Below are 27500 nucleotides of genomic sequence, written 5' to 3'. Positions count from 1 at the left end.
GAGAGAGAAATGAAAACAAGCACACAAAAACTTATTCACAAATGTTCAAGGCATCATTATACATAATAACCAAAAAGAAGAAACAATCCAAATGTCCTTTAACTGATGAATGGATAAGCAAAATTAGTATATCCACATAATGGGATGTTAATTCAGCAATGAAAATGAATGAAATACTGAAATACACTACAGATTAACTTGTAAACATTATACTAAGTGGAGAAAGGAGCTCCTCAAATTATAAACTTTCATTTACATTAAATCTCCAGAATATGTGAACCCACAGAAACAGAAAGTAGATTAATGATTTTCAGGGACTGGGCTCAGGGGAGAATGGGGAGAGAAAGCTAGGGGATATGGGTTTTTCTTGGAGGGGATACAAAGATCTATATATGGGTGTTAATGAAAGATTTATTTGTAATAATGAAATGTTGGAAACATGCCAAATGCTCATCAACTTGATATACTACTCAGGAATAAAAAGATGTGGATTTTTTTTTTAAATATATTTTATTGATTATGTTGTTACAGTAGTCCCAATTTTTTCTTCCCTTTGCTCCCCTCTGCCCAGTACCCCACTTCCCTCCAGCAATCCCACTCCCCTTAGTTCATGTCCATGGGTCGTGCATATAAGTTCTTTGGCTTCACCCTTTCCTATATTATTCTTAACTTCCCCTGTCTATTTTGTACCAATCGATTATACTTCTTAATCCCTGCATCAGTTCACCATTTTTCCCACTTCCCCCTCCCAGCTGACAACCCTCCAAATGATCCCCATACCTATGATTCTGTTCCTATTCTGGTTTGCTTAGTTGGATTTTGTTTTTATTTTTTAGATTCAGTTGTTAATAGTTGTGAATTTATTGTCATTTTAATGTTCATAATTTTGATCTTTTTCTTAAGTAAGTCCCTTTGACATTTCATATAATAATAGCGTGATGATGATGAACTCCATTAGCTTTACCTTGTCTGGGAAGCACTTTATCGGCCCTTCCATTCTAAATGATAGCTTTGCTGGATAGAGTAATCTTGGTTGTAGGTCCTTGCTTTTCATCACCTTGAACACTTCTTGCCAGTCCTTTCTTGCCAGCAAAGTTCCTTTTGAGAAATCAGCTGATAGTCTTACAGTTACCCCTTTGTAGGAAACTCTCTGCTTTTCTCTTGCTGCTTTTAAGATTCTCTCTTTATCTTTATCTTTGGCATTTTAATGATGATATGTCTTGGTGTGGTCCTTTTTGGGACTCTCTGTGCTTCCTGGACTTGTATGTTTATTTCCTTTGCCAAATTTTGAGAGTTGTTCTTCATTATTTCCTCACATAAGTTTTCAATTTCTTGCTCTTCCTCTTTTTCTTCTAGCACCCCTATGGTTCGGATGTTGGCACGTTTAAAATTGCCCCAGAGGTTCCTAAGCCTCTCCTCATTTTTTTCAATTCTTGTTTCCTCATTCTGTACTGGTTGACTGTTTTTTTCTTTCTTATGTTCCAAATCATTGATTTGAACCCTGGTTTCCTTCTCTTCACCATTGGTTTTATGCGGATTTTCCTTCGTTTCATTTAGCATAGCCTTCACTTCTTTTATGTGTTTGCCATACTTAAGCATATCTGTCAAGCCTGTGAGCATCTTTGTCACCATTGTTTTGAACTCTACATCTGTTAAGTTGGCTATCTCCTTGTCGCTTAGTTCTCCCACTGGAACCTTGATCCATTCCCTCTTTTGGGTCACACTTCTCTGTCTCTTCTTCTTGACAGGTTCCTGTGTTTGTTTGCCTCTGTGTCTTAGTTAGAGCTGTCACTCCTGCTATGTTGTAAGGGGTGGAACCTTAGGTATTCGTCAGTACAGGGTGACCTGTTTCACCATGTTGTGGCGCTGTATGTGGGGGAGGGGTCTAAGAGGGAACAATGCCACTTGCTTAGTACTCGCCCCTTTTCCAGGCACTTCTCCCAGTTCTGTATGGGACTGGTGTCTCTAGCTCTTGCCCTGGCCGTCGTTCCCAGAGTGGATGGGTCTGCGGATGTTCTAGGACCATGGGGGCCCTTTAAACAAGCAGTCTCTGTGGGGAGATGGGCAGTTTCTTCCTGCGCCCCAACCGCCACTAGTTTGCATAGTCAGAAGCAATGAGGCTTTATTTTCCCCGAAGCTGGGACCATGAGCTGCATGATCTGGTCTGGTGCTGAGAACACTCCCCGGGTGTCCCTCCCGACTTTTAAAATGTGTGACTGCGCTTTCCGCTGGCCTGCTACTGCCACTGCTGCTGCCACCACCACGATGCATCTTCTCTGCCCCGGCTCCGCCCCTCCTACCTGTCTGTATGAGTATTTCTTCTTTATATCCTTGTCTGTTGGACTTCCATGCAGCTCTATTTTCTGGACTTCTGGTTGTCTCTAGTTTTGAGGTAGTTGTATTCCTTCTTAGTTGTGGAGGGAGATGTAGCATGTCTGCCTAGGTCTCCATCTTGGCCGGAAGTCAAAGATGTGGATTATTGGTGCATTCAACAATATGGATGAATGTCATAATAGGTATATAGAATGTTAATATCTATAAAAAATCTATAGCCAACATCACACTTAATGGTGAGAAACTAGAGCTTTCTCACTAACATCAGAAAGAAAGCAAAGATGTCCCCCTCACCACTCCTTTCCAGAATTATACTGGAAGTCCTAGCTATTGGTAATAAAATAAGAAAAGGAAATAAAAGGCATACAGATTGGGAAGGAAGAAATAAAACTGTTTGCAAATGACATGATTGTCTATGTAGAAAATTTGAAAGAATTGACCCCCCCAAAAAATTTTAGAACTAATAAGCAACCATAGCAAGGTTGCCAGATACAAGATTAATATACCAGTCAATCGCTTTTCTGTATATTGGCAATTAAAATATTGAATTTGACATTAAATACACAATACCATTTATATGAGCACCTCCAAAAATGAAATACTTAGGTATAAATCTAACAAAATTTGTATAAATTTTATCTAAGGAAAACTACAAAACTCAGATGGACAAAACCAAAGAAGAACTTAAAAATGGAGAGACAGTCCATGATAAAGAAAGGGAAGACTCGGTATTGTTCAAAATGTCAGTTCTTCCCAAGTTGGTGTATAAAAATTTCAGCAAGTTACTTAGTGGGTATTGACAACAGACTGATTCTAGTTTATATTGGGAGGCAAAAGATCCAGAATAACCAACACAATATTGAAGGAAAACAGAGTTTGAAGACTGATACTATCCAAATGCAAGATCTGCTGTATAGCTACAGTAATCAAGACAGTGTGGTATCAGTGAGAGAATAGGTAAATACATAAACGGAACAGAATAGAGAGCCCCAAAATAGTCCCACATAAATATAGTCAACTGATCTTTGACAAAGGAGCAAAGGCGATACAGTGGAACAAAGATAGTCTTTTTAAGAAATGGTGCTGAAACAACTGGATAGCCACAGGCAAAAATTAAAAAAAAGACTCTAGACACAGACCTTACTCTTCACAAAAATTAGTTCAAAATGGACCAGTCCTAGCAGATAACATAAGAGAAAAACAAGATGAGCTTGAGTATGGTGATGACTTTTAGATAAAACACCAAAGATGTGATCCATGAAAAAAATAATTGATAAGCTGGACTTCCTTAATATTAAAAGCTTCTGCTCTGCAAAAGACACTGTCAAGAGAATGAGAAGACGAGCCACAGACTGAAAGAAAATATGTGGAAAAGACATCTGCTAAAGGACTGTTATACAAAATATACAAAGAACACTTAAAAGCTCAACAATAAGAAAACCAACAACTTAATTAAAAAATGGGCCAAAGATCTTAGATGCTTCACCAAAAAAAGAATGCAAATGACAAAAAAGCATATGAAAAAAATGTTCCAAGTACAAATTAAATACCACTACACACCTATTAGAATGGTCAAAATCCAGAACATTGATACCACCAAATGCTGGTGAGGGTATGGAGCAACAGTAATTCTCAGTAATTGTAGGAATGCAAAAGGGCACACCATTTTGTAAGACAAGTTGGTGATTTCTTACAAAACTAAATACTCTTACCATATGAAATAGCAATCATATTCCTTGGTGTTTACCGAAAGGAACTGAAAACTTATGACCACACAAAAACCTGCACATGGATGTTTATTGCGGCTTTATTCATAATTGCCAAAACTTGGAAGCAACCAAGATGCCCTTCAGTGGGTGAATGAATAAATAAACTTTGGTATAGCCAGAGAAAGGATTATTTTTTAGCCCTAAAAAGAAATGAACTATCAATCCATGAAAAGACATAGAGGAAACTTAAATGCATACTATGAAGGGAAAGAAGCCAATCTGAAAAGGCTCCATAATGTATGATTTCAACTATGTGAAGGAGGATCCAAAAAAAAATTGGAATTATCTTCTGGAGGGCATGCCCCTTGTTAATACAGACTTCCCGCACTAGGTGTGTGTTCTAGGTACCCATCTATACCAGGTGACATTGTTGTGAGAGGCTGTGTTCTGCTTCAGTAAATTTTTTTTGAAGATTCAACATATTTGCCCATTTCATGATGGGTTATTTACAAGTGTGCCTGTTCACACTCTGCTGAGTATTCAGCAGTTTTTGACCAAAAATGTCATGGTCCTCATGCCCCGCCCTCCTTATTCACCCAATCTTGCCATGAGTAAATTTTTTTGTTTGTTTCCCCTGATGAAAAAAATCGCCAAAGGGAAACGTTTTGCCGATGTGGAAGAGGTAAAGTTAAAAAACGGCAGAAGCACTAAAAGGCATCAAAATCAACAAGTTCAGAAACTTTTGAGCAGTGGAAAAAATGTCTCCATAGGTGTATTATATCAAATGAAGAGGACTTTGAAGGTGACTGAAGTTGAAACATGTAAGAATAAATGTACAATTTTTTAATAAGTAAATTCTAGAGTTTTTTTTGGATCCCCCTTCATATGACATTCTGAAAAAGACAAATTATGGAGACAGTAAGAAGATCAGTAGTTATCAGTGGTTGAGTTGGGGAGGGATGAATAGGCAGATTGTAAAGTATTTTTGGTCAGTGAAACTTTTGTATGATACTGTAGTGGTAGATACATGTCATTATACATTTGTCCAAACCCAATGTACAACATCAAGAGAGAACCCTAGTGTAAACTGGATTTAGAAGAATTATGATGTACCAATGTAAGTTCACCAATGTCACAAATGTAACACTGTGGTGGGGGATCCTGATAACAGAGACTTTGTGTATGTAGGGGCAGGGTGCATAAGGAAAGTCTTTGTATCTTCCTCTCAGTTTTGTTGTGAACCTAAAACTCCTCTTTAAAAGTATTTTAAAAAAACAAAAGAAATGAATTCTTGATACATTTAACAATATGGGTGAATATCAGCATTGTTATGCTGAGTGAAAGAAGTGAAATATATATGTTCTCTATTATTCCACTTAAGACTGGAAAATGCAAATCAATCTACAGTGATAGAAAGTAGATCAGTGTTTGCCCAGTAACAGGAGTCTGGGAAGGGCTAGGCAGAGGGCTTATAAAAGGACATGAGAGAACATGTCCATGCTCACCTTAATTGTGGTGATGGTTTCAAAGGTATATGTGATATAGTGTCATGGATGTATACATATGTCAAGATTTACCGAAGTGTATATTGTATGTCAATTATAACCTAAAATTTTTCTTGAAGATATGAACTGATATATAAGTTAATGTCAAGATAAGAAAAAAAAATTGACCCTCAATAGTTAGTCTGTGTGCTGGATATACAAAGCAATATACTGAAATGCTTCATGAAGAAACACTGAGGATATGATAGGTATATAGGATGATTTCTAAAAAGAAAACATTATGAATACCTAGAGGATTAGGGAGTTGGAGAAGGTAGGATGTGAAAACATTTAAGTAAGGACCATTCGAGGCACCCTTGTCCCTTTCTTACTGGGTGAGTCAATATTAGACACTTAAGTGGAAAGTAATTTTCCCCTTCATCTTACCTTCCAGTGTTTCTTTTGCATGTAACTCTTCCTAAGTATTAGGAAATAACTCATGGTGGTTTGTCCCTTACCCAGCTGTAACCAGTTTGAGTCCAAATCATAAATTTTCAGGTTTCATCTCATAACATCCTTACTGAAAATGCCATTTACCTTGGTTTTCCTAATCCCCATGGCTTGTTCTCCTCAGTCCTACACACCTCCAAGTAATGAGTTCAAGATCAGCATGAAATTAGAGGCACAGGACCCCAGGAACACCACATCCACCTGTATCGCCACAGTAGTTGGACTGACAGGTGCTCGCCTCCGCCTTCGTCTTGATGGCAGCGACAACAAGAATGACTTCTGGCGGCTGGTTGACTCAGCTGAAATCCAGCCTATTGGGAACTGTGAGAAGAATGGGGGTATGCTGCAGCCCCCTCTGGGTGAGTAACTAGGTCCAAGCCCTCCCTAACCAATTAATTATATTCCCAAAATTGTACATTCCATTATGGGAAAGCCTAGGATTTTCTGCCTATCTCTTCTTTTTCACATGATTCAAAAGAAAAGGCCTACCCAAAATAAAATTAGCTGTAAAATCTGGGCATCTCCATCTCTACATTAATTATAATATTCAAGCATCTCTCAGACTCTCCTTTTTCTAGCAAAAAACCACACTCTTCACCCTTTTTTGTCAGTTCCCATTTACTCTGATATAGTGGAAGGAAATTGTGCCATTTAATCTGCCTCAAAAAACCATAGAGCTTTTACTAAATCCTACAATAATAACAAGAGGTGAGGGAAAAAAATCTCTTACTAGGAAGGATGACTGTTACAAGGTTCCCTTATCTCCTTTCCCCTAAATTATCACTTGGTCCTAGGAGTTTTCTCATTTTGAATTAATTATTCAGTAAAATGCATTATTTTACTTAAACTAATAACCCCACTAGATTTTTCTCATCAGGATCAGATTGACCCTTTTTTTTTTGTCTTAATATACCTGAGAGATTTAGCCCATCTCATCAGTTACTATGAGTCATTATTACAGTGAGTCTCAATGGAGGGAAGAGAGGTGGATTACGGGGTAGAGACTATGTTCCCATCAGGAGTCTGTGCTAGATTAATTGAGCATCAGAGAATAACATATTGTTTGAAAGCACTCCCCAGGTGGTTATTTAGCATTTTCCCCCATTAAATATTATTTGTAATGTAAAATTTAACACATATACAGAGGTAGAAAGAATAGCACTGTGAATGTCCTGTATCCTTTATCCTTGATAATTATCAACAGAGTCAGTATTGTTTTATCTATATCTTTACACATCCCCTTCCCCCTTCTGCCCAATTGCCCAAACATAGTATCATTTTGTCATTAAGTATTGTCTATGAGAAATATATACTAAATAATTTTAAACACAATTGTAATAATGTCACGTGTAAATAAACTAATGATAAATTTTAATATCAACAAATTTTTACTGTGTTTAAATTTTCCCTATTCCCTCTCTCTCTCTCTCTCTCTCTCTCTCTCTCTCTCTCTCTCCCTCTCTCTCTCTCTTTCTCTATTACAATTCCTTTGAATCAGGATCCAGATAAAATACACATATTGCAGTTGGTTGATATGTCCCTTAAGTGTCTTAATCTTTGGGTTCTCTCTTAATTTTTTCTGGCAATTTATTTGTTAAAAAAACTAAGCCATTTTGCTGGTTGTATCTCTATAGTATCATTTAACATGTTTCTCTATCCTCTTTCCTAGAAATTGGTAGCTAGATCTAGAGTCTTGGTCATGTTCAGGTTCAATTTTTTCCTAAAAATATTTAATAGATGGTGGTGTTTACTTCTGTAGGAAGTATATATAGTCTTAATTTTCTCTCATTTTTATAATGTAGCAATCATTACTGTTTGTGGTCTAGATCCAGGATTGACAGATTTTCTTAACGGGTCAGATGGTAAATACTAAAAGCTTATGGGCCACAGATTCTCTATTGCAGCTACTCAACTTCATCTTTGCAGTGCGAAAGCAGCCATAGATAATACATAAGCAAACGGACAATGCTGTGTTCTAAGTAACACTTCATTTACAAAATTGATGGTATGGCCAGCCTACTGGCTATAGTTTGCTGACCTCTGATTTAAATCCATCAGTTTATTATGCTTACAGAATGGGTAATTTTAATTTTATCATTCCATCCATGTAAATTAAGTGGAATACACCTATTAAAATAAACTTTCATCAACTATTTGGTTATCTTTAGGAACAATTCATGTAAGAAAAATGGTTTAATGCTTGATTTTATTTACCAATTTCAAGATATTAATTGCTTTACTAACATCCTCCAAAAATATTTAAGAAGGATTCTGTCCTTGTTTAGTATCATAAATCCAAGGATTCATACATATGTGATGTTTTTCACCTTTGGCCTCCTAGGAGCCTCATCAAGTTGTCTCCTCATTATTATTTGATAGCTCTCTTGAATTTTTGAAATTTCAGGATGTTTTTTGTTTATCTTGTACATTTCTTGGCCCAAATAAGGAATCAGCTGGGCTCCTTTCAGTGGAAGGTGGTATTTAGAGACCATAATCAGGGCACTAGAGTGCTCAGTGCTATTGAGTTGGTCATTCTTTTTTTGGTCTTTTTGGTGTAGAGAGGTAAGAGCATTCTTTTTTAATTAAAATTTTAAAAATCATTAGTTTATATTGATACTTTCTACTAAAATTCAGGACAATGGTGTTTTTACTGATTTCATCTTTAGTCTTTTCAATTTGTATCTCCTTTGTACCACCACAAAGCTCTAGTTTTCCATGTCACTAAAATGAACTCATTTGTTTTTATCCTACTAAAATTAGATCATTCACTTTTATCCTACAATACACATACAACAGTCTCAGGATAACAATACCAACACTACTACTATTATGAGAACTAAACAGTGTTTGAGTTTTTTGCAGTTTTTTTCCTTACCCTCAGGGGAAGTCTAATAACATTATAAGGTCATTTGGATTAGTTTCTCTCTGGGTAGCAGTGCTACTAACTTGATATAAACTTAGATTCGCTTGTTTCATAGTATTTTTGATTTTTTGAAGATAGCTTTATTTTAAATTTTACTTTATAAATACATAAATACATAAATACATAAATGATATACATTGTCTTTAAAACAAAGTATATTCAGAGAAATCCCCTTCATTCTTTTCCTCTCCTCTGCCATAGGTAACCACTTTCTTTACTTTTATAGTTTATATTCCATTTAAAAACATATAAACAAACATCTCCTCTCTGTGTGTATAAGTATGTACATATATAGATATGTATTCTCCACCTTATAGAAACTATAGCATACTGTACACAGTTTTCTCAACCTTGCTTTTTTCATTTAATTATATGTCCTAAAGTGACCTGTTAGTAGTATAGAGATATTCTTCAATCCTTTTTATAGCTGCATGGTACTGGATTATTCTCAGCCTATTTTATGAGTCATTCTTTAGAAGTATCATGAGAGGCCATTTAAAAATAAGGTCCCAGGGATAATGGTGACCATCTAAATAAAAATCTTGCCATAAATTCTTCAGAAATGTACAGACAAAAAAGGAGAGTAAATTGAACCACCCCTAACTCATGTCTAAACATAAGCAAGAGTCAAGAATATCACAGATTTCAATAACATGTTAGTTTACATATTCACTGGTGCCACAGCAGTGGAACTTGCTGGAAATTTGCCCTTTAGAGCTTTGGGAAAGCTGTTACGGAGAGGTGTTTCTCTGGAGAAATTCTGCTGCAAAACCACCTCAGGTGAGGGAGAGCGATGCAGCTGCTGCTGTGACTGCTGGTTACTGTTTGTTTCATGCACTGCAGGAAGTGGACAACGGAGAAGACGGGAATGCTGCAGGAGCCTGCCAAGTAAAACTCTGGAACTAGAAAGCAAACCTCTTCTCTTCTGTAATAACTTTAGATAGGATCAAAGAATATCACTTAAAATTGATAAGCCAAGTAGTAGAAGCATAAATGAGGAAAAAGAGAATTAAGGACATCATAAAATATGTTAATATAAAGGTAACCACTAAAACAAAATTCCAAAACTTCCTAAGTACCAAAGGAACAAAAGATCTAGAAACAGACCACACAGAGAAAGAGATAAACTAATTACAGAAGACACAGGAAGTAAAACAGAATTGAGACCAAATGTGTAATTTATATTAATAAATGTAATTGCTTTTAAATCAACTCTTTAAAAACTTTTCAGATTAGTGCTCAAAGTCAACCCCAACTTTATACTGAGTGTAGTAGACATACCTAAAGTAAAGCGAATCAGAAAAGCTAAAATTAGAATTATATTAAGGTTATAACAAGGAAATCTAAATGACATAATAGCAGAGGTTACAGTTCTGGTATTAGACAGGTAAAATTCAGACCAAGATATATTAAATAGGACAAAGAAGCCACTTTATAATGGTTAAAAGTTTCATAATTCACGGTGCAAATGTAATAGTTAAAAAATTTCAGTACCAAGTTACAAATCATCTGTCTCCCAGAATAGAAATTATGGTAGGTGCAAAGAGTTATAGACACAGTAGTAGTGGATTGAACACATATTTCTTTAGGTAAGACAGGCTAAGAGAACAAAAAGTAAAGGTATTTAAAAACTTAATGAATAAGTTAGCTAGTTTGCATATATTTGTATACATACCAAATTTTACACCCTGGCAGACACCCTTCCTATTTGAAATTTAGAACTCTTTAAACAACTCTTGCTCAAAAAAGGTAAATATAAATCAAAATTGTAAAATTCCTAAAACATAATGATAATAAAAATCATATGTCCCAATTTTCAGATACAGTAAATCAGTGGTTGGAAGAAAATGTATAGTCTTAAATATTTGAAATCAATAAAAATGAAGGGATAAAAATGAAAGATTTAAATTCCTAACTCAGAAAGCTAGAAAGAGTCACAATACAAAAAAAAAAGTAAAAAGAAAAATAAAACACAAATTAATGAAGGAGGAAATAGAAAAGTAATAAATCAAAACACTGGTCCATGGGGCGTGGAATTAAAATACACAAAACATTAGTAAGCCTAATAAAGAAAAAAGGGAGTAAGCACAGATATACAAAAGTAGAAATGACAAAGAGGAAATAGCTCTAAGTAATTTTGAAAAGCTAAGAGAAATAGGAAAATACTACTTGTCCAAATTGATCCAGTAGCATCACAATGTTTTGATGAATATATAGCAAATATAAGTTTTCAAAGAACTGTACCTATAAAGAAGCATCAGATAGATCATTTCAATGCTACTTAAGTTGTTATTGGTCAGTGATATCAACAGAACTTTTTGTGATAATGAAATGTTTTGTATCTGTGCTGTCCAATATGCATTCATCAGCCATGTGTGGCTGTTGAGCCTTTGAAATGTGGCTACTGCAACTAAGGAACTAAATTTTTTATTTTATATAATTGTAATTTAAAGCTTAAAAGCCTGAATGGCTAGTTGCTATTGTAATAAATGGCGTAGTTCAAGATCATTGAAAAAGCAGGAAAACATCAAAATACTTTTTATAAGGCAGGTAGAACTTTTATATCTAAACTTGATTTAAATGCAAACACACACAAAGTCATGTATGAATATTGTTATAAAAATCCTAAATAAAATGTTAGGAATTAGGCTGGTGTCTCTCCACATCATGTCCCTCTCCTTTCTTGGAGAGTGAATAAAAATTTTATTCTTTACATTTTCTTCTCTTTGTGAATTCTTTCACACCCACGTCACCGACCACCCTAAAATTTTGGTGGCCTGTATGGACACCTCATCTATTTCTCCCTCTCCTCCAGTCTCCTGAGACTTGTGACTAGGGGAGCAGTGGGTAATGGAAGCTTGACCCAGGCTAGCCTGCTAACCCTGTGTCTGTGATGTTTGGAGAGAGGATTCTAATCCTTCTCCGTCTCTCTGGACTCTGGACAGCTTCCTCCTCACCCACCTTCAGGGCCAGCAATCATGTAGGGAAACCTACCTGCCAACTGTGGAATAAACCCTTCAACAAGATGCATTTTGTCAATGCTGAGATAGAAGATATAAGAAAACTTGTTTATTTCCTAGAACAATTTGGAAATTACTGGATAGCAAGAACAGAACTAACAGCTTCCTACAGCCACAGGCAGAAGATAACAATGGAACAAACTGCTGCCTCATGTTACAACGCCCTCAACAGCTCAAGGGCCACACAACAGCAGGCCCCCTCCACTGTTTTTTAAGTCCAATTATAATTCAATAGAAGTTCAAAGCTCCCACCCCTCAATGCTGGTGTATCTGTCCACACCATGCCCCTCTCCTTACTTGGAGAGTGAATAAAAATTTTATTCTCTACAAAAAAACTAGGAACTAGAATTCAACATATAAAACAATTTATCATGGCAAAGTAAAATGTTTTTTTGGGATTGAAAAGAAGATTTAACTTTAGAAAAGTCATTAATGGAATTTACCAAATCAAGATAAGGAAGAAAAGTCATATGAACTTTGAGAAAGTTCAGCACGCTACTAAAGACTCACATTTCCCTATTTCAAAACTTACTGCAAAGCCATGGTCCTTAAGATATTGTGCTACAGAGATAAAGATAGACTTAGAGATCAGTGGATTCGATTTGAGAGAGCAGAAGTAAATCCATGCATTTATGCTCAATTGATTTTTGACAAAAATGCAAGGACAAATCAGTGGGGCTTTCAACAACTGGAGGTAAAACTGGATATCCACATGCATGGAATGAAGTTGGACCCTACATTCACACTGTATGTAAAAATTAACTTCCACCTAGACAATAAACCTAAATTTAAGAACTAAATCTGTACAACTCTTAGAAGAAAACATAGGAGTAAATCTTGGATTAGGCATCGTTTCTTAGATACAGCATCAAAAGCACAAAGGCAAAAAGTAAATTAGTAGTTTCCAGGCACTGGCATAAAGGGACAAATGAAAGTGGCTGCTAATAGATGTGGGATTTCTTTTCGGGAGAGTGATGAAAATATTCTACAATTAGAATGGTCTTTGTACAGCTCTACGAATCACTGGTCAGATACTTAAAAGTATAAATTTTATGGGATGTGAATTATATCTCACTAAAATGTTATTTTTTAAAATCATATATCTGACCAACAAATAGTGTTGGGAAAACTGGATATTTGCATGCTAAAGAATGAGGTGGTACCTTTTCCTTACACTAAATACAGTAATTAACTCAAAATGGATCAAAAGCTAAAATGTAGGCACTAAAACTTAGAAACTCTTCTTAGAAGAGAACAAAGGTGAAAAGCTTAATGGCACAGGATTTGGCAATGATCTCCTAGATATGACAGCAAAAGCACAGGCAACCAAAGGAAAAAAGATAGTTAAATTAGACTGCATCAAAACTTAAAATGTTTGTTCATCAAAGGACACTACCAACAAAGTGAAAAGGGAACTCGCACAATGGGAGAAAATATTTGCAATTACATATCTGAGAAGGGGTTAATATCCAGAATATATGTATTTTAAAAACTCCAACACAAAATTTTTTAAAATACTAATTTAAAAATAGGCAAAGGACCTGAATAGACATTTCTCTAAAGAAGATATACATCCAAAGAAGAAATACATCTAAAAAGGGGTTAATGTCCAAAATATATAAGTAACTTAAACAACTAAACACCAAAAACAAACAATTTAAAAATGGGCAAAGGACCTGGATAGACACTTTTCCAAAGAGGACATGCAGATGGCCAATAGACATATGAAAATTTGCTCAATGCCACTAATCATCAGAGAAATGCATATTAAAACCACAATGAGATACCACCTCATGCCTGTCGGAATGGCTATCATCAATAAATCAACAAACAACAAGTGCTGGCGAGGATGTGGAGAAAAGGGAACCCTTGTGTACATTGGTGGGAATGCAAATTGGTGCAGCCACTGTGGAAAACAGTATGGAGTTTCCTCAAAAAATTAAAAATGGAACTGCCTTATGGACCAGCAATTACACTTCTGGGACTATATCCAAAGAAACCTGAAACACTAATTTGAAAATATGTGCATCCTTATGTTTCTTGCAGCGTTACTTGCAATAGCCAAGATGTGGAGGTAGCCCAAGTGGCCATGATTAGATGAGTGGATGAAAAAACTGCAGTACAGTGCCCTGCCTGCTGTGCCTTAGTTGGTTGGAGCATTGTCCCGTAAACCGAAAGGTTGTAATTTCAGTTTTCAGTCAGTGCATATGCCCAGGTTGTGGGTTCAGTCCCCAGTCGAGGCACGTACAAGAGGCAACTGATTGATGTTTCTCTCTCGCTTCCATGTTGCTCTCCCTTCCTTCCCCTCTCTGAGATCAATGAGCATGACCTCAGGTGAGGATTTAAAATTTTAATTGAAAAAACACTCTGGTACAGTTACACAATGGAATACTCCTTGGCCAGAAAAAAGGAAACTTGACCTTTTGCGATAGTGTAGCTAGACCTGGAGAGTATTATGCTAAGTGAAATAAGCCAGTCAGAGGAAGACAAATACCATATGATTTCACTAACATGTAGAGTCTAATGAACAAAATAAACAAAATGGAAACAGACTCATACATACAGAGAACAGACTGACAGATGTCAGAGGGGTGGGGATGTGGTGGTGCTGGGTGAAAAGGTGAAGGAATTAAGCAGAGAAAACCCCTCAGAAACACAGATAACAGTATGGTGACTACCAGAGGGAAAAGGGGGTGAGGGGAGGTAGAAGAGGGTAAGGGAGGGGGTAAACAATGATGGAAGGAGACTTGACTTCGGGTGGTGAACACACAATATAGTATACAGATGATGTATTATAGAATTGTATACTTTAAACATATAATTTTATTAACCAATGTCACCTCAATAAATTCAATAAAAATTTTTAAAATTTTTAAAAGGTGCTCAACATCACTAATCATTAGGGAAATGCAAATCAAAACCACAAGGAAAAACCACTTTACACCCATTAAGACTGATGGCTGTTATCAGATAAATCGAAAATAACAAGTGTTGATGAAGATATGAAGAAACTGGAACTCTTGTGTATTTGCTAATATAAATGTAAAATGGTGTAGCCACTGTGGAAAATAATATAGCATTTCCTCAAAAATTAAAAACAAAATTATCATATGATCCAGAAATTTCACATTGGTGTATATAGGCAAAAGAAAAAGCAGGGACTCAAATAGGTATTTGTATACCTATGTTTAGCTGTGTTGTTTACAATGACCGAAAGGTCAGAGTAACCCAATGTTCATCAGCAGAAGAATGTGTAAATAAAATGTGGTAAATACATACAATGGACTATTACTCAGCCTTTAAAAGGAAGGAAATTCTGATACATGCTACAGTGTGGATAAACCTTGAAGACATTATGCTGAGTGTAATAAGCCAGTCACAAAAGACAAATACTGTATACTGTATTTTTTGCACTATAAGACACACCTGACCATAAGACACACCTAGGTTTAGAGAAAGAAAACAAGAAAAAAAAATATTCTGAACCAAATGGTGTACTAAAATATTTAATTAAATATAACAGAATAATATTTCAACCATGTAAAGTGAACAGCAGTCAACAGCGGTATTAAGAACCATCATCGCTGTCATTAACAAATGAGGAGAGACTTTAAGGTTCAATACTCTTCTAGTTTTCTGGGAACCCCAGGTCAGGTAATACGCATCACGGTCTGTGACGCAATATTCACTCCATAAGACGCAGAGACATTTCCCTCCACTTTTGGGGTGGGGGGAGAGCATCATATGGAATGAAAAATACAATAATTTCACTTACGTGAGGTATGTAATATAGAGAAATTCACAGAGACAGAAAATAGCACAGTGGTTGCCAGGAGCTGGGAGGAAGGAGGGGAATGGGGAGTTACTGCTTAATGGATACAGAGTTTCAGTTGGGAAAGATGAAATAGTTCTGGAGATGGATGGTGGTAGACGGTTGCACAATGTACTTAATGCCACTGACTTTTGAGAAGAAGGGGAAATATGTGTATGTATACACACATATATAACAGGAAATTATAGTTTTATATACTTAGTTTTACAAAAAGAAACAATGGAATGTTACAACAAAATAATGAGGTCACCTATTGAGAGTGTCTAGGAATACAGTAGAAATTATAGGAATGAACAGGAGACTTCTCTGAGAATACCTATAATTACTTTGACTTTTGAATTATGTAAATGTTTTAGTTAATAAATAAAATTAAACCAAAATAAAAGATGAACAAAGCATATCCTAAAATTGATTACAAAGAGAAACACACTGACCTGTGTATCAAATGGATATCATAACCACATTGAAAAATGAATTGATTCAAATAACCTGAACAACAGAACCTTCACAGTACATTTTTAATGGGGCATATTTTAAGGAAAAAGTAGGACTGCAAAGAAATTCTGACTTTTTCTTAATAATGTTAATGGTTTTGCCATAAATTGAAACTATTTTGTATGTACTGAAGCAAATGAGTAAATAAGATACAAATATGGAATCATAGATGAAAAAGAACCTTGCAGTATAGGATTTGAATTGAAATTATCTATATAAACTCTTAACTTTCAAGTTAAGATACATTCAGTTCAAATCATTCATATACAGGGGTGGGCAAAAGTAGATGTACTATGCCATTGTGACAGTGTTTTGAGTTAATAAAGCTATTGTATGTAATAATCATGACCCACATGTCTTTTTCATACAAATAACTATAAACCTACTTTTGCCTACCTGTGTGAGAGAGAGTATGTATATGCGCTGCCCCACTCTGTTCATTGAAAAGGCCTAGAAGCAATCACATCCCAGAGATCCCTCAGAAGCAATGAGCACACCTTGATTTTGGTTTCTAAATCCCATTCTCTACTAAGAGGAATCAAGTTTCTTGGAGAAATGGCTCATTGCAAGGCTGAGCAGAAGAGAAAATATAAGGTGACTCTGGAACATCTTATGAATGCAAAGGAGTCTCAAAGAATTATGGGAACTTATTAAAAGGACACAGGAACCAACTAAAAGGAGTTCTTACTAACCAAAATTGAAACAATATGAGCATCAAGAAGAAGAATAAAAATAAAAGAACAGTGGAAATAGCACTCATGGGTCCCTAGTGATACACAAAGAAAAAAAATCAAAAGTTTCAGGGAAAGGTCTTCTTTACAGAATGCCAGCTAATAAATATAGATGGAATGGTAGGAAATTACTATTTTAATTGGTTCAGGGAAGGATAATCAATAAATGCTGAAACCAGAGTGTAAAAAAGCTTATTGGAGAATAGAATAGTCACATAGTTTCAGTTTCTTCCCACCGATTACCTATTAATTAGAAAGAGAAATTGCAGTAAGGAAATCTGTTAATCACCCCTTAACAAGTCATCAGATTTAGTATCATCAATAATTTGACCAATTGGTACTATGTGCCTCTCGAAGTAAGGCAGTAAGAAGTACTCAGCATCACTTGTATAGTATTTATGTCACAACTGTTTAGCATGAATGTAATCCTAAGGAAACAATCAGAAAAATTCCAAATTGTAGGACATTCTGTGAAACAACTAGCCCAGACTCTTTAAAAATATCAATTTCACGAAAAACAAACAAAAGGCAACAGGGCTACTGTAAATTAAAGGAGCATAAAGAAACATGACAATGAAATGCAACATGTGATTCTTGATTGGATCCTGTATTTTAAAAAGTTGTAAAGACTAGTCAGGGGACAATTGAGAATATTTTAAATTGAAATTTGTAGATATGGTAAGAGCACAGTGTTAAAGGAGAATGTCCTTATTCTGAGGACAAATACACTGACATATTTAGGGGTGAAGTGTCACGATGTCTAACTTTCACATAGTTAAGAGGAAGAAGTGCGTGTAGGTATATGGAAACAAAATGTGGTGAAATGTTATTAGTTATTGAATCTAGGTGAAGGATACATAGTTGTTCATATACTGTTTTCGCTACTTTGCTCTAGGTTTAAAATTTTTCAAAATAAACAGTTTTTAATAAGTTATGTATACAATTATACATATATATGTGTGTGTGTTCATGTTCCCCAGGCCTCCTCTGGACCTCTCCCCAGAGTTGCTGAATCAGAATCTCTAGGTAATGGGGCTTGGGATTCTGCATGGTAAATAGCTCTCCCGAGACTCTGATGGGTCTATATTTGGGAAGCATTGCTCTAGAAGAGCATTTTTCTCCATTAAAATCTTGTATGGTTTGTATGTGTGTATGCATGTGTGTGTTCTGCTCACATAGGAACATTCATTACTCCCTTGCAGAGTCCTCTAGGGAAAAAAATGTCAAAAGGCGGAATGATTCACCAGTGAAGTTATCTCAATGCTGCCAACCTTTCCCTCATAACCCCTTGTTTTACTGACCTCTTTTTACTACTCAAGACTGATTATTTCTTCTAAACAGCGCTGTCTGGATCACTAGTTCTCAAACTTGGCTGCTAGTAGAATCACTTAGGGAATTCTTAAAATGTTCAGCGCTAGGTCTTAGATCAGTTAAATCAGAATTTTCTGGGTGATACTGGTGTATTCTTTGATGCCTCCAGGGGCTTCCAGTGTCCAGGTTTGAGAGTCACTGATCTAGAGTAGAAGCTGGCCTCTGGTGAGGCCACTAGCCACTATGTCAGGATCCCAGAACAAACTCCCTGCTCAGCAAACTTCATCACATGCTCTGGTGTGTATGTGGTACATTGACTTGAAAGGAATGCTTTCTATGTTCATGTCACTGATTAATTAGCCTTCTCACTTGCTAAGTAGCCTCCAGGTCCTGTCAATTAAAAGGATTTAAAAAGATGCATATCTCACTTTCTGGTCACAGAAATTTGAACTCTGTTTATAGAAATGGTGGGGGGGATTTTTAGAAGTAACTAACCATGATGGCTTAAATGCTTATTTTATAAATTTGTACAATATTTACTGAACTCTTCTTTTTTCTGCAGCAAGGACCCTGGCATTGGGCAGTGCCAGAACCATCTATACCTATGCCTATCTCAAGATTAGTCACAACCCAGACCCTCAATTAAATTAACCTGAATTAACTTGTGCTTGAGTCTGTACATGGGAGTGTAACCACAGCACAGTGATGGTAGAGTCCTATCAGAACTAGGAGGAATCCCATCGGTCCTTCCCAAGTACAATCATTTCTTCATCAGGGAAGACTGTTCAATAGCTCCCTTCCAGTTCCACTTCTTATTTCTCTCAGTCTGGGGTAAAATTTAGATAGGCCATCAACCCTGTTTGGAAGCACTGCTTTAATTCAGTGTCCTAATCTGACAAATACAGAAACAAGGAAAGGGAAATGAGTTGCCTGAAGTTGTACAGTAAGTGACATATTTCTGTACATATATTTGTATATGTACATGTAGGTAAAACTCCTCTGTGGGAAGAGAATGAGTTGGGAGTGTCATGCAATCATCTTGAGAGTCATCGAGCCTAAAAACTTCACAAAGCTTGGGATTATGTAGGACAGTGGCAGGGTGGGAAGTGGGGACCATAATGTGGTTCCTGGTGTGAGTACTGTTCTGTTACCTGCCACTTACTAGTTTAATTGTGTGGCCACTGCTACACCTTACCTGGTCATTAATAAACTCTGCCACACGTGGTTTTTGTGAGGATTAAATGGAATAACATGATACAGCAATTCCTGACACCCACTTAATAAGTGGAGATTTCTTCTTTGTTTAATAAAACTCTTCTGGAACTTATATTCTAGTTGGAAAATACATACACATTACAAGGAAAAAACAAAGGAAATTCAGGCAGTGATAAAAGCTGAGGATAAATAGAAGGCAGTGGAGTTTAAGAGGCTATTTTAGATAGGGAATTTAGGAATGCCTCTCTGAGGAGCTGAGGTTTCAGCAAAGAACTAATTAAGATTTGAGGAAAGGGAAGGGTGGAAGGGTGTTTGTGGCAGAGGGATGTAGCTTGGTGCACGGGGGACTCGGCAGTGAAAGGAGATGAGTTATGAGAAGTAAGCAAGTTCCAGATCATGTAAGTCTTGTTAACATGCATGGAGAATTTAGATTTATTTTGTGTTACGGGATATGAACATAAGAGTGTGATCTGATTTATATTTGAAATAACATGAACATATTATTCTGGCTGCTATGTGGAGAATAGACAGTAGGAGGCAAAAGTAGAAGCCGAGAGTCTAGGTTCCAAGGCTGTTGCAGTAGTCTAGCCAAAGTCTAAATGTGGCTTAGATTAGGGTGGTTGTGGTGGGTGAGAATAGATAATAGTGAGAAATGGTTTGATTTAGGGTATAGGAGATGAAAGAGCCATCAAGACTTGCCGATTAATTGTATTTGAGGGGTAACAACAAGGGAGGAGTCAAGAGTGACTTAGGGTAGGCTTTTTGGTCTGAGTACCTGGGTTTAAGAAGCGGTACCATTAACTGGGATGAGATGACTGGAGGAAAGGACAAGTTTGGAGGGGGAAGCAAAGTCAAGAGTTCTGTTTTAGACTTACTCATTTCAGGAATTTTTGGCATCCATGTAGAGTTATAGAATAAGGCAAGTGGAAATACAAGCATGAAACTCAGGGCAGAGGTTTGGGCTGCAGATATAAATTGGGAGTCATTATTTGACAGCAAGAGAGTGGGGGACCAAGAAATGGCCAGACACTGAAGTAATCCCACCTTTAGAGATTAGGATTTCTTATCCACCTGTCCTTTTCCTTGCAAAGACCCCAGGCCATTGTTTAATTTGAGTAGACCTTCAAATTATTGTTTTCTCTTTCTTTTTTTGTCTTCACAAATTTATGACTTCAACTCTTTTTACCTAGAGAGACAGTAGGGAAGAACTAAGTGATAAAATATTTGAAGATACTAATGTGTGATTAATAAGGAAGGCAGAAGAGTTGGGTTTCAATCCTGCCTCTCAGATATTTTACTTAAGTAAAATTGTAACCTTGGATATTTTACTTCTCTAACCTCGGTCTTTTCATCTGTAATATTAAGAATAATAGCTAGCATTATCTAATACTTACTATATACCAGGCAGAATTTTAAATCCTTTACATGTATTAATCCTTAGAACAACCCACTGAGGTAGCTACTACTCTTATTGTCGAGGAAACTAAAGCCAGAGAGAGGTTTTGTAATTTATAAGTTACACAGCAACTAAGTGTCAGAGCTAGTTTAGAATCCAGGCAGCCTGGCTCCTGAACCAGTGCTACTTTTCTTGTGTCCAATTCACAGAGTTGTAGTAATGATTAAATGAGATAACCCACTTGAAGTGCTTATTTAACACATGGAGCCTGGCGCATGATATGTGCGTAATCAGTGTTTCCTTTGGGAGGCAGCACAGTGTAGTGAAAGAGAGCCACAGGAAAAGTCCTAGGTCTCCCGCCTGACTGTGCCGCAAACAAGTTTCCAAGCCCCCTTGGACTTCAGTTGTGTCATCTACAGTATAAAATGAATTTGGAGCAGTGTGGGTAGTCCCACGTTACCTTGGGAGTTAAAGAATAACATGCCTTGGTAATTCCTCGGGTTGGCAACATTTCTGCATTGCCCTTCTACTCTTGAAGAAGCTTGCTAGGAGGTAGCGAAACATATTAGTTAAAAACCATGAAGTCTGTAGCAAAGTCATCATATATTGGAATCTGCCTCCACCGTTACTACCTTGGACAAGCTACTTCTCTTTAGTTTCTGTTTTATCATCTGCAAACTAGGGATAACAATAGAGTATACCTCATGGTATTTCAAATATCCAGTAATAAATTTCATGTAAAGTATTTACCTCATTAAAAGCATTCAATACATACTAGCTATTATAATATTACTATAAGGGTTCCCAAAGCTGAGATTTTTTTTAGTTCTTCAAGTTCCAGATGAAATAGAAGCCCCTCAGTAACCAGGTCCTAAAAAATTGAACAGGGTGTCACATGGTGAGGCTCTTTAGCTGTTGGGAAACAAGGGTCTGAATAAGAAATTTCTAATTGTGTAGGCATTCCTCCCTACTCCTCTCCTTACCAAGGTGGAGGGAGCATTTTATAGAACAGTTGTGCCTCTCTTTGCCTTATCCATAGATGTATTGAACCACTCATGGCAAATCTGCCCAAACTTTGGCTTGCTTCAGCGCTTCCCTGAGTTAAGGAGAGTTGTATTCCCCACACACAGACTGGGCCCATAGCTGAATTTCTAGAAAAATTTAACTTTTTTCTTTTAATCATGGTTAAAGGAAGAATAGTAGCCAACACTTGTTGAGCAATGAGTGCAAAAACCCAACTCAAACCAATTTAGAGGAGGGAAAAAGGAGACAGGAATTGCTGACTCATATAACTGGGAAATCAAAGGCCTGGTATTGAGTGTCTTTAGACACAGGGTTTTAAACATTCTCATGTCTTAACCCTGGCCGGGTAGCTTAGCTGGTTAGAGCGTTGTCCCAATACGCCAAGGTTGCGGGTTTGATCCCGGGTCAGGGCACATACAAGAAACGACCAATGAATGCATAAGTAAGTAGAACAGCAAATCTCTCTCTCTCTCTCTCTCTCTCTCTCTCTCTCTCTCTCTCTCTCTCTCTCTCTCTCTCTCTTAGGTTCAATATAAAATAAGTAAATAAATACTCCCATATCTCTCCATCACTTGCTCTACCTTGGTTTATTCTCAGTTTTGTTCTGCATGTAGCAGTGCCAAATCTACAAACATCTTTCTACTCATGATCTCAGAGAAAGACACTGTCTCCTCCAATATGCATATCATATCAGAAAACTGTTGACCTGACTTGGGATATACATGCACACTTTTGGTCTATGGGAATCTAATGCTCTTAAATGTCATTATTTTCCATTCCATGGTCAGATGCTTAGAGCCATGTGATAGACATTCCCAGTAAAACATATAGACTAGGATATAGTTTTTTCCAAAAGGAAAAAAAAGCTAGACAGGCAAAAAAGTAAGTGATGGCAGTTTTAGATTGAGTGATAAGCATCCATATTGCTGTCACCATTGTTGGTGTGAATGAGCTATCCCAAGAAATCTGACCTTGGGAAGCTTGGCATAGTCTAGCCAGCTTTGAGGCGGAAAGTTTAAATCATATAGAATGATAACCGTTCTTCCATTTTCTCTACTCGCCTTTTCCCTGTTAATTTAGTTATAGTTATTAATATTTAATCCCAAAAGCTGATTCTTCCTTTTTCATTTTATCTACATATTGATAGTTTAACATAATGGTAAAGAATGTGGGTTCAAAGACCAGATTGCCTGGTTTCAATCCTTTGTCATTTGCTCACTTTGGAATTCTGAGCAGTTTATTTTACACCTCTTTTCCCGTCTACAAAATGAAGATAATATCTACCTCACAGGGTTGTCTTGAGTATTAGTCAGTGGAAAGTGATTGGCACAGTGTCTGGCACACAATAAAGAGTTCAATAACATCCGTTTCTGTTGTAATTTCTAGCTCTGAAGCTTTGGTGCAGCCTATTTATTCCTTTGTCAGGAATGGGAAGACTGAGGTCAATTGGGAGACTATCAGGAAGCACTAGATTTTGGATGAAGCCAAATTGAAGGAAGTACTAGGAGCGTCTTTCCACTAATTGGAAGAACTTACTACAATAACAATCTCATTTTTGTAGTTTATTAATTAAATGGTACATTCTTATTGACTTTTTCTTACTGAATGACAATGGACAGATAACATCTCTAGGCTTTTTACTTTTTTATAAAATTAATATTTTTGGATAGGATGATCCCTTTCATCTTCATCATTGCCTGATCCTTAGTTGTTAAAGCAAAAATGAGTATCAGAAAGTGTTTTGTATCTGAGGGGTGTGTGTGTGTGTGTGTGTGTGTGTGTGTGTGTGTGTGAGTGAAACAGAAGTGAGAGAGCACACACTAAAGAGAGAGAGCGAGAAAGAAAGGGAGAAACAGTGAGACTATTCTGAGATAAACCAAAACGATTTACATGTATATTGGATTAGTCAGTTGACGTATTTGGTGTCTTCTTAAGAGATTATTAAGAAGAAGAAAAGCTTCCACACTCTACTGTCTAGACAATTTCTAAGTATTTTTTAATCCTATCTCACATCTATTTTGGATTTTTCAAGGAAAACTTTTAGGTGCTATGATATATATCTGTAATATTTGTCTTGAAATCAGGACACTTGGTTGGGGACTTTGTTCTACTAGTTACTTTGCAACATCACACTTGGGCATGTTACATTCCCTCTATGTGCCTCATTTCCTCATCTGTCTAATGAGGCATTTCTTCTATTTAACCTTTAAGTCCTTTCCTAACAGTCTGTGATTCTGTAACTTATCACAGTATAGGTTGTGGAGGAGTAGCTGGATTCCAAAGGGAAAACTTGATATTGCCATCCCCTTTGGAACATATTTTTTATCTGTTGCCTATTATGTTTGCTGCAGGATTTCGGCTGAATGCCTCCTCTTGGCCCATGTTCCTTTTGAAGACACTAAATGGAGCAGAAATGGCTCCCATCAGGATTTTCCACAAGGTACGGTGTCCCTCAGATATCGCCAACTACAAACTGCTTAAAACTAAAGGATTATACTCTTAATTACTGAGCCTCTGGTGTCTATATGATATTTGTGGCCTAAGGATGCCATCTCAGCAACTAGTTCCACAGAAGGATTATTTAGTACCTTATGAAGCAGCAATTATCTCCAGAGGAATATTAAACTCTAAATTATGATTCCTGATTTTTAGGTCCCAGCTCTACCAATAATAAGCTTTGTCTTTTGACCTCATGTAAAAGGTGGGATTCTGTTTACCTCACAGGATAGTTAAGTTAAAATGTGTTTACTAGTAAAACATATAAAATGTGACATAAGTCTAAAGGAGCTGTTCTTGTTATAGATCTTGGAGTTCCATAAGGTTCACATGCTAAACAAAGAGAAAGAAAGGAGACAATTTTTGAGTGCCTACAGTAAGTTTGGAGTTTATATACACTAGCTCACTTAATACCCACAGTTAACTTTCTGAAACAAGAATTATTGTTTCCATTTAATAGTTAAAGAAACAAATACTTCTGAATAAGGAACTTGCCCAAAATTGTATGACTAGTAAGTGGTGGAACCGGGATGCAAAACCTGTATTTATTCCTCCTTGTTTCTCAAGAGATGAGGCACTCAGTCTGCTCCCAGTTGAATTCTTTTATGAGGTTAGAGTTATAAAGGGGACTGAACTAAAGTTAACTATGCTGCTATTGAAGTCTAAACCCTGAGTTCACTCTGGTTCCTAGAATATATAGTGTACTGGGCAATTTAAAAAAAACCCTTTCACTACAGAACACTCAAAATATTTGGAGGGAGCAGGGGGCAACAACTGTTCTTTTAAATGCTTTGTCGAACTTACTAAAAAGTAAGAAAACTCTCCAGAGGCCAAGATGAAAAAAGAAAACTAGAGGGTTAAGTGCGTGCACCTAACCTGCAGGTATTTTAAGGGGCTTTGCCAGCTTATTTTCCAAGAATCTTGTCTTTTAACAACCACAGTAGGATAGAAGATGAGGCCTTGGGCCCAGGCAAGCCAGGGAATGGACCCGAGACTGCTACATACAAAACCAGAACAGATATCCTCAAATGTTCACTCCTTAGTGAAAAGACTGTCACGTTGATGAGGAAGAGTTTGCGCCTGGGCTTTGGATAGCAACAGGAATGGAGTCATCTTCTTGATAAAAGTCTTTTCCCCCATGGAAGTCCAGGGTTCAGATATAGTACTTGTGTTGTCTAGAAACTCCAGAGTTGTGTGGAGACAATTCTGAGTGCTCAGCAGAAGCAAACCTAAAACCTCTGTAGAGGGTTTGGTTGCTTTTGAACTAGATGTCACAGAAGTCCCAAAAGTGAAGTACCACTGAAGATGCATACTCACTTCAGAATTACAGAGTGCTCAAGAACTCTCAAATCCAACATGATGGGACATCAGCAGACACAATGAACAGTAAGACTATAACCCCAAGGACTTTCAGATAATAGAAATATCAGATAGAGATTATAAATTAAGTTTTTGAAACTGATTAAAGAATGAAAAGGAAGATTTTAAAATGATAAAGATATAAAACCCTATTTTTTAAAGACAGATTTGAGAAAAAGATTGAGCATCTATAAATGACACTTAACCATTAAAATTAAAAATTAATAGGTTGATATACAATGGAACCTCAGTTCTCAAACTTAATTCATTCCAGAAAACTGTTTGAGAAGCAATTTGTTAAAAACCCGAATCTCCTTGGTCTCCTGAGAGCCGTGTGACCGATCACCCAGGTATCAAAGTGAGAGGGTTATTGGGTAGAGAATTGAGTCCCAAAGTTTTGTTAGACAACCAAGACATTTTTTTTTCTTGAACGACTTGGTTAAGAACCAAATTGTTTGAGCACTAAGACATTCAGGAACCAAGGTTTGACTGTATAAGCAACTTAGACATAGGTAAAGAAGAATTATCTGAAAGACATGTAAGGAATTTTCCAGAATATAACACAAAGAGATAAAGAAATGGAAAATATTAAAGAGGAGAGACAAAGGGAATGATATTAGAAGGCCCAATAATGCTGAATGTGAAATCCAGAAATAATTAAAAATAATAGAGACAATATTTGAAAAGATAATGACAGAATTTTCCAGAGTGTATAATAAAGATAACTATAGATTTTAAAACATCATGGTATAACTCAGGTCAAAAGAAAAGATCTGAGCAAGTAATCACACAGAATACCTTCAAAAGGATTACAGTTAGGCTGATAGGACATTTCTTGGCAGCAGCATTTCAAGCCAAAGGTAATAGAATAATATCCCCAAAGTTCTTAGAAAAAAATAGTTGTTAACCTAGAATTTTATATCTAGTTAGACTATTATTTTATAATGAATGTAAAATCAAGACAGTTTCAAAACAAATTGCTATAAATAGAGACTAACATATCTGCTAAAAGATCAACTAAAGACTATATTTCAGGAAGAAGATAATTGAACCCAGAAAGGAAGACATGAGATGCAAGAAATAGTGGTGAGGGCTCTGGCTGGGTGGGTCAGTTGTTTGGAGTCCTGTCCTGTGCACCAAAGGGTTGTGGGTTTGATCCCTGGTGTCTCTCTCTCTCACTCTCTCTCTGAAATCAGTGAACATATCCTCAGGTGAGGATTAAAAAAGAAAGTGGTGAGGTTAGACCGTGGGTAAACATGTGGGTAAAGCAAATCAAGCAATGCCTATAACTGTATAAATCAATTATAACAAAAGTGATTAATTCTCAAACACCTTTAACTCAGGAGTAATTAAAATATTCTAAAGTTCTCCTATTGTTTGTGACTAGAGATAAAGATGAGTTTTATACTTACTTATGTCAACTATACTGTTACAATCTTAAGGAGATCCACTGAAAGATTATAAATAGAATGCTTAATATCTGAGTCAATGGGGGGGGAATTCAGTCAATTTTAAAGGAGAAAAAAGAACCTTAAAAATCAAGTAACATAGAAATGTAGGAAATATAATAATTATAATAAATATATCACTTATCACAGGAAATGAGCTTAAACTCATCAATTTCGTCAGATTACATTGTCTTTCACTTTAGCTACATGCTAT

At 36.5% G+C, this 27500-nt stretch overlaps 1 protein-coding gene across 8 annotated transcripts in view; it reads left to right on the top strand.

Annotated features, from left to right (window-relative positions):
- SCMH1 (Scm polycomb group protein homolog 1) overlaps positions 1–27500 on the top strand; it is a 173022-nt gene that overhangs the window by 73969 nt on the left and 71553 nt on the right. For 7 of the 8 annotated variants that reach the window (XM_090269223.1, XM_090269221.1, XM_090269218.1 and 4 more), the window contains 2 exons: positions 6162–6396; positions 24335–24423. In XM_090269223.1, coding sequence (XP_090125349.1) covers positions 6162–6396; positions 24335–24423 — 324 coding nt within the window. Of the gene's footprint in view, positions 1–6161; positions 6401–24334; positions 24424–27500 lie in introns of those variants that run through there. The other variant, XM_090269225.1, reaches the window with a different exon arrangement.

This window comes from Furipterus horrens, unplaced genomic scaffold (assembly GCF_987537825.1).
Source record: "Furipterus horrens unplaced genomic scaffold, mFurHor1.1.pri manual_scaffold_3, whole genome shotgun sequence".
Taxonomy (NCBI): Eukaryota; Metazoa; Chordata; class Mammalia; order Chiroptera; family Furipteridae; genus Furipterus; species Furipterus horrens.
This window is presented reverse-complemented; position numbering and strand designations above follow the sequence as displayed.